At 39.7% G+C, this 8,739-nt stretch overlaps 1 protein-coding gene across 2 annotated transcripts; it reads right to left on the reverse strand.

The window, feature by feature from the left end:
• Positions 1-1,027: 1,027 nt before the first annotated feature.
• On the reverse strand, positions 1,028-7,354 carry drd1b (dopamine receptor D1b). 2 transcript variants are annotated; one of them, XM_084137907.1, is made up of 2 exons: positions 6,785-7,354; positions 1,028-6,668 (listed from the first exon to the last, which is right to left on the reverse strand). In XM_084137907.1, exon 2 carries the CDS (start codon positions 6,462-6,464, stop codon positions 5,121-5,123), a length of 1,344 nt encoding a protein of 447 aa, XP_083994033.1. In that variant the 5' UTR covers positions 6,465-6,668; positions 6,785-7,354; the 3' UTR covers positions 1,028-5,120. The 2 variants fall into 2 exon arrangements, with proteins under 2 accessions (XP_083994033.1, XP_083994034.1); XM_084137908.1 differs by having other exon boundaries at positions 1,028-6,590; positions 6,785-6,876.
• Between the last annotated feature and the right edge of the window lie 1,385 nt (positions 7,355-8,739).

The raw sequence follows: 8,739 nt of genomic DNA on the forward strand, positions 1-8,739 counted from the left end.
TGTTATTGTATTATAGTTGTTCATATCTTCTCCTCATTTATTTTGACCTTCAACAAATATCGAAACTAAAGCTGAATTCCTGCATTCAGCATTTTCATTATGAGCTGAAACCTTTATGAGCCAACTTTCAGGGTAAAATAACACTTTACAAGGTTCAAATTCTGCTGGCATCCTGATTTAAAATGTGTATTAAATCAATAATAAGAGTCTGATCACAGACTGCTCAAAAAAGGGCACATCCAGAGAGCATTAAAGGGATAGTTCAACCAAAAATATAAACCACGTCATTCAGGTTTGGGTGATTAAATGATGTTTTTTAATCATTTTGGGGTGAACTATGTCATTGATTCATATCCAGGTGGGTCGTCAGGGGAGTAAGAGCTAGTTCTTGCCCTTGAGTTACTGAGACTAATATTCTGGTCTCCCCTATGACCATCCTTTTTAACTCCAGTTCACTCCAGGGGCCCGGTGACATGTCACATTACTCCTCATACCTGTCATTGTGCAAGCCTTATGGCCACAGAATGAAAATAAAGGTTAAAAAAAAGTGTTATCAATCAAAGGAGCTTAACTTTCCTTCTCAATAAAAAATGGGTAACACTTTACAATAAGGTTCATTAGTTAACTACATTAGTTAACATTAACTAATAATGAACTGCACTTATACAGCATTTGTTCATCTTTGTTAATGTTAATTTCAACATTTACTAATACTTTATTAAAATCTTGTTAACATTAGGTAATGCACTGTGAACTAACATGAACAAACAATTGATTAACTAACATTACATTACATTTACTAATGTTTAATAAACGAACTTTATTGTAAAGTGTTACCAAAAAATGTTATGTAAATAACCCAATTGAGGACACACTTCTAGCTGACAAAAGTGCGTCATTGATGGTGTAATCAATAAGGATTGATTTTCTGCAAAGAGCTGACCTTTAAATAAAAAATTGGCAGTGACATACCTCCTAAAAGATTCCGTGACACCTCGTATAGTGAAAATACACAGCAAACAAGATTATAAAAACAACATACACTTTTATTTAGCAAATAGAAAGGGACCGTTTTATACAAACTGTAAACTAGGTACTGTAATAAATTTGTTGGGTATACCTTGAAGAACTGCAGCACACATATGAACCTGTACAGAGACGGTCAGCGATTTTGCCAAGTAGGACATGTTCCCCGATCGACATCCTTGATAATCCTGGAACAACATTCATGTCAACCTATCAAATTTTTAGGTTAGGTTTGAGGTTAGGCATAGGATTAAAGGAATATACGGGGTTCAGTGCAAGCTCAGTCGTGATGTTGATTACAACAAAAATGAATTTCCGCTCATCCCCCATTTCCTTTAGGAAAAGCAAAACTCTAGCTTTACAATGGAAATGAATGGGGCCAATCTGAAAATAATGAAATACTCTGCTTCAAAAGTATAGCCACAATATGCATGTTAGCAAGATTTTGGTGTGAAAACTGTCTTACAGTGTCATTGTCACATCTTAAATAATGCATAAGTTTTAACAGAAGAATGCTTTTGTAAAACTATTGGCTTCACATTTCTGCTCTCAAATCCTTCGAAAAAATTGTCCTAATACACTTCCATTTAATGTGCCTTACTGTAACATTAACACAGAGTTAAGGTCTTTGCACACCGAGTCCGAAATTCTCTCAAATTTTCCCACGTTAAAAAATAAATACAACCTCACGTTGTGTCAATCATGTTTACACACTGCCTCCAAACCTATCATTTGTCATAAAAAAAATACATTTTCTGCATTTTTCGCATCCGTAGAAATAGCATTTTGAGAGGTCTTTTGACAATTCAGAGCCACCGTACAAGCAGACCCCAAAATCCAGAACTGTTCAGGATCAACTGGTTCACAGAAATTGGTGGTCTTCTTTTTAATATGTGGATCCAGTATCACTAGCAAAGCATTAAACTGAGCCACTGACATCCTGAAGTAAACTTTGAATCGCTCTGGATAATCCCGCAGCTCCTTGATAAGGAGCTGGAACTCTCCTTACTCTCTATGCAATCTCAGGATTGGATGGACCCAATATTTCCTTTCTTTTACTCTTTTTGAGATTTTTACAATAAAATCATCCTCACTGCTTGAAGACTCCATTTTGTAGTGTTCTCAAGGCAAGGACCTTTAAACTTATTTTCTTGGGAAATATGGTTGCTGTTGATTGAACTTGTGCTGAACCCGGAATATTCCTTAAGGCTGAGGTTGGGGCTTCAAAAACATTACCGACCAATCGGGTTTCAGCGGTAGATCATGTTAACGTCAGAACAATGTTGTTGCAGGACAAACAAAACATGTTAATCCAGGATCACATCCTACTTGATGGGATCACGGAAACCGGTACAGTGCTTTAACTGCATGACAAACCCACATGAAAACATCATGTACATTTGTTCCCTCTGCTCACAATTAAGGACTTAAAGATAAAAAAAGCACTTGTGTTCACATCTCTATTTTAACATCTTACAACACATTTTTTTCTCCCGTTTATGTTACAATGCGTATACTCGTTGACCATCTGAGATTAAGGTGTCAAATAGTCCTTTTTCTATCACCTTGGAATGAATGTCCATAAACAGTGGTACAATGCAGCTGATAAAATAATGTTTCAAGGGGGTTGTGCTGCCACCGTCACACAGTATTGTAAGTTCTTGCCATTGTCATTGCAGTTGAAAATGACAGCTCTCAACCTGAAAATCACTGGTTTGTGTAAGTATACAGAGCAACACCTGCAAAATCAAAAGATAAACCTGCAATCTTTGGTAAGAAAGGAAACGAGCAACTTGGTCCACTGTAATGTTATTCACTTCTAATTGAAAGACTACCCGTGGTTCCCCAGCAATCTTGGGAATACCTTAGCGTTTGCAAAAAAAGAAGCACCTGGGACTTTTCAGAATGTCACTGAGGTTCATTTTAAATGCTAATCACCTCGTTGGAGAAAATAAATCCAATATTGCTTAACTGTATACTGCCGAAACCAACCATCCTAAATATTTCAACATTAGCATTTGAGTTTGACACTTGAAGGTCATTTAGACAAAATTCCTGGAACTAAATAAAACGTATAGCTGAATATTTCCATAGCAGCATTATGAAGAACGGGTCTTTGACAGGCGGGTGAGTAAACAGAGTCTTTTGGAAAATTCCCTGGAGCAAATGTCCAATTTTAGACAAATATGTGTACTGAAGTCTCTGTTTATCTAGTCTCTCTCTCAAATTTGTCCAAGTTGCATGTACATATTCACTTACTATGTTACCGAACAGTTTGAGTTCATTCTGTCAAGCGTTTAGACAGAAGGAGAATATCAGAGTAAGAGAGAAGGACACTGGCAAAGTCCGCTGATCATGATGTCCTCAGCATTTTGGCACAGAGTATTATAGAAGGCAAAATATTAGAGATTTTCTCTCAGTTACATGAGAGTCAGTGTGAACTAAATGGGTTTCTATGATCAGCTAAAAATGTGTAAACTGATCTAAAAGCTACTGTCATTGATTTAGAGTAAATATGTTGGTCTGGTTTGTATCTTGCTTGCATTTTTTCCCCCCAATGCACTCTGAGAACAAGCTCATGCGTGTCAGTTCTATCAAATCCTGAAGTTCATGGGAAGCGCTCGATGGATGGTTGGCCCTGGAATTAACTTAGATCAAGGGCAGTTACGTAACTAAAAACGTAAAAAAAAAAAAAAACCCAGCTCAACAAATTATTAAAAGTGGGACAGCTGTTTATACGCCACAGATTCTGTTTGGGCAAGTGAGCAAAACTGGTTAAAGTGGTCCAAGGCAAATTGAGAGACAATGTACCTATGGATGTGACGTATGTTGGTAATCATACACCCTCCCATCTGACAGCTGGCATAACAGTTCAGGGGCTGGATTCTGCACAATAAACTATATGCATGATGCAAGATGGTTTTCATCCTGGATATGCTTGGACGCACTAGAAAGACCTACAGAGTGCTTCCTATGGTGTTTCCGGCAAGGTCACAACATCTTTCTGGGTGGCTGGACAGATGTGTTGCATAAGATGCAGTAATTACATTTTTCCATTGTGCATTAGTGGTATTCCACACTGTCCTAGAGCAAAGTTCATCCACATAGAGTTGGCAAAAGAAACGGTTTAAAGGCAGCCGTGGTGCCTGCAACTACTTTTGTATGTTTAAAGTGGATGGATTTAAAGAGGAAAAGCAGAACTAGGATCCACATGAGACGACTTCTAACATTTAAATACACCCTGTGATGGATACAAGTATATATGTGAGCATAATGACGATTGAAATGTAGGTAACGACCGGTGAGATTACTGCTGGGATCATATTTTCCCTGTGCTGTCCTGCACTGTGACATGTGTAGGGCTAATGGTGAGGAAGGGGGTTGGGAGAGTTCTTTGACATCTAAGCGTTAAAAATTACATCCAAATTTCATGGCCACTTCCACAGCTGATAAATCACATAGCAGAAAAATCCACTGCCCCCTGACTTCTTTGACATCACACCAACGCACACACAGAAGACAAGGTAAGAATGGCTACTGCTCTCAAGTCACATTATGGGGTGGTTTGCACATACAATTTCACAACTAGCAGCGTATGGAGATGTTGACTTAGCCAACTCTGATAAATGGTGAAAAATATAAACAACACTATGTACATTTTATTGTCGACAGTAGATGCAACCAAGTTTCACTACTTGTGAGCCATTTACGTAAACTCACCTACAAGATATTTTACTAGTGACCTAACTCTTGTCCTTATACTAACAACAGTAGTTTAACCACAACCACATGGGCATGCACATGTATACACATTTCAAATTCATCATATGTATACATATGCATACACGGTTTATTCACATTACTTTCCATTGATGTCTTGTGACAACTGACCTGTTAAAGTCAATAATAAATTCTGCGAATATTTTGCAGATAGTTATCCAGAATAAAGTGCCTTCAATTGGAACATTCGTTTGTTTTCCCGCAAGTTTCATTTAGTCCAAGAATTGTTATTAAGGTCCTCAGTGAAGCTTTTTTTGGATTCTGTACCGTATAGAAACAAGGATTCTTTGTTGGGGTCAAATCTCACCCAATCCTCAGCAGGGTACGGATTTGTGCTGCCCGTTTTGTGTTATGGGGTTGATCTTTTCTAGCGAGATTTCCGCATCGCTATCCAAGTTACCCGACATGGAAGGTGACAGTTTCTCAAAGGTCTTTATCCCAGAGTCGTCCTCCTTCTTCTGGGTCTCCTCCTCCTGGCAGAGGATACTGTGAGGGATCACATAGTTGCTGTTATTGCCCTCTTTGGGGATGTGGCCCTTAGGCTGATACTGAGAAGTAGACGGAGGGCCACCATTGTTGTTGATACTCACAATCTCTATAGCGTTGCTGCCCGGGCAGAGCCGATGACAGCCCAGCAGGATGGAGAACGCCTTGCGGAAGTCAGCATTAAAGGCATAGATTATGGGGTTGAGTGAGGAATTGGCCCAACCGAACCAGACGAAGACATCGAAGGTGGTGGAACTGATGCACAAGAAGTCGCTCTCGCTCTCGTTCGGGTTGCAGAAAGGAACCATGCAGTTCAAGACGAAGAAGGGCAGCCAGCAGAACACGAAAACACCCATGATGACCGAGAGGGTCTTGAGAACTTTGGTTTCACGCTTGAAGGACATCTTGAAGGAACTTTCGGACTCCATACTGCCGTTGTTACCCATGCTACTGTGGCGGTTCTTGGCGCTCTCGGCCGCTCTTTCTAGCGCAGAGATCCGGCGTATCTGTATCTGAGCGATGCGGTAGATGCGGGTGTAAGTGACCAGCATAATGGCCACAGGTATGTAAAAACTGATCAGGGAAGAGGAGATGGCATATGTCCGATTAAGGCTGGAGTCGCAGTTGTCTGGGGGAAGCTCGCCGTAGGTGCCGTTCAGCTCTGTGTAACTGGTTGTCTGGGCTTTGTGCCAGTTTAGCTGCACTGGGATGAAGGAGATAAGGATGGACAATGTCCACGCCACACTTATCATGATGAACGCCACTTTGGGCGTCATCTTGCGCTCATAGCGAAATGGGCTAGAAATGGCCCAGTAGCGGTCCACGCTGATGACGCACAGATTCAAGATGGAGGCGGTGGAGCACATGATGTCAAAGGCCACCCAGACATCGCAGAAGGCGCCGAACGGCCAAAAACCTACAATCTCGGTGGCCGCTTTCCATGGCATCACCAAAATGGCCACCAGCAAGTCAGAAATAGCCAGCGATATAACAAAGAAGTTGGTGACTTTTGAGCGCAGGTGGCGAAACTTTGTGACGGCAGCGCAGACCAATGTGTTGCCCAGTAAGGTGGTCAGGATGAGGAGTGAGAGAAAACAACCAGTCAGAACTCGCTTCGACGAACCGCGCTGCGACACACTGCTGTCCAGAACCGTGGAGTAGTTCACATCCATGGCTTTTTCACCGAGTCGAATGAGCAGTCACCCCATAATTCCAGACCAAACCAAGAGTGCTTACACAGGAATCGGAGCAACTAGTTGATCTGCTTTGTCCGTTGCTATGCTGACTGTAGCAGTCATCTTGCAAAACAAATATCATAATTTCAATGTTAAAATCTCTTGAAGAGCTCAAAAACGGATCCATGATCTCCCACAGACCTTCCCAATGAACATAATATGACCAAAAGAAGAAAAAAGACATACATTTAGACTAGTAATTACTTATAAATTGCTTATAAAAAATATTAGCATCAATTTAATTTCTGCTTTCATACCTTGTCAGTTTGTTCGTGGTCCCACAGCATACTCTCCAAAACAGGTTAAGCAAACATAGGCAGGCGTGATGACTAGCCTTATATATAAGCTTATCGATAGTATTGATTAGATTGCTGCTGCGTTGGTCTGATTTGTCCCCGCTAATGACAGCGCGTCCGTGTCATGTTGTTCCCAAAGCAGACTCTGTTACAGAGAGGGAACGGGTGACAGTTCGTTTGAGACACAACAAGAGACGCTCATTTCACATCGTTTCTGTCGAATAAAATTTCTCCGCTCCTTTTTTTTCCCAAGCTTTTTTGCCAAAGGGCTTCACTTAACTGGCAACAAAGTCCTCTTTGCGGTGCGCTCCTGTATACATCCAGTATTGTGTTGCGTTCAGCGCATCTCAATTCGAGCGCACTTCTCACGTTTCAGGCGTCCGATTTGTCCCCGTTCCATCTTGTGCGTTAAGACAAACATATTTCACCTATTAGTTTTCCTTAAAAGTGGTTTTAAAGCGTTTGCATCGGTCCTATAAGGAAAGGCTGTTGTCGTCCCAAGCACATCATGTGGAATTACAGCTCATACTCGCTCGTCTGGTCGCGCAGCATCACATCTGCATCAGCAGTGACAGTGGAGCATGCATATTCGTACAATGTCAACTTCACAATGCATTAATAAAAAAACAACAACAACAACAACTAAAAGACACTGAATAGATAAAAAAAAAACAACGATTCGTTTTAAAAGTATATGCACCGTTACATTTGCGTGTCTGTCTGCCTCTGGAGATTGATGCGAGTCTTGGGCATCATCGGGTTTGTTTCTGGCAGTGCAATAGTTTGCTTGAGTTTTTCAGAAGGCTTGCAGTCTACTGTGCTGGGCTCTACTGAAAAGCTCTGAAATGTCTGAGTTATGGCAAGTTATGGCAAGCTATTTTAACATGTATTTCTTCCAGCTAACTTGAATTTATGTTACTAGTAGCCTACTTCTTTTTTTAAATAATAGTAAGCAATCTAATTGTGACTAGTATCTTTTTGAATTCCTTTTCACAGCAACTTATTAAATACCAGTAGCCTACTTATTCCATAGTGACTAGTATATAATAATATTAATTCTTATTCCTTTGCAACTGGTCACTTTCCCATTAAATGATAAGAAACTGTTCCACTATTACTAACAAATTGCATTTTTTTTTTTTTTTTTTCATATGGCTTTAGTTCAGATATTCATTTACTATTCCAATTGTCACAGCTACTTCATCCAGTTTTACTCATAACGATTCATTAAGTGGCAGTTTAACTTTCTTTAGTTACTTTTAAATATTCAAACTATTCAACATTCTGACTATATATGACTAGTAAAAAGCACTAATGAGATCATAAATGTTACTAGTAACAGTTGTGATAGATATTAGTGTCTCATAGGTACAATTATCCAGCAGTAGCAAATGAATGAATACTAGTAGGCCTATTTAATACATACTGCTACTGAAAAAAAAACAAAAAACATGCTGGTCACTTATGGATTACTTACTATCAATATAAGGGCTAGTAACATAAAAATAGGTCATATTTTGTCTGATATAGGAATACACATTAAGAAGGCTTGCCATACTGAAGTACCTCCAAAACCTTCACAAATCGATTTTTGAAATATTCATGAACATTTCATTTCTCTTGGCCACAAAATAAATACACCATCCACCATGCATCAATTTTGTTGTTGATTTAAAGGGTTATAAACCAATACACCCTAGTAATCAATACATTGTATGCTCTTTCAGAACATGCCATTAATACTGATGAAATAAGCGTAAAACTAAAGCAGTACAGGTTCATTTATGAAAAGCAGGGCTTAAGCAGGCTTTTTGCATATGAAATGGCTCAATGAGGCCATCTGCTGGAACAGATTATTTAGATATGTGAATTGGTGTCAGCCTGATGACTGCATAGAAATTCTACAATCCCCCTCT

Source organism: Abramis brama, assembly GCF_963993115.1.
Source record: "Abramis brama genome assembly, chromosome: 15".
Lineage (NCBI taxonomy): Eukaryota > Metazoa > Chordata > Actinopteri > Cypriniformes > Leuciscidae > Abramis > Abramis brama.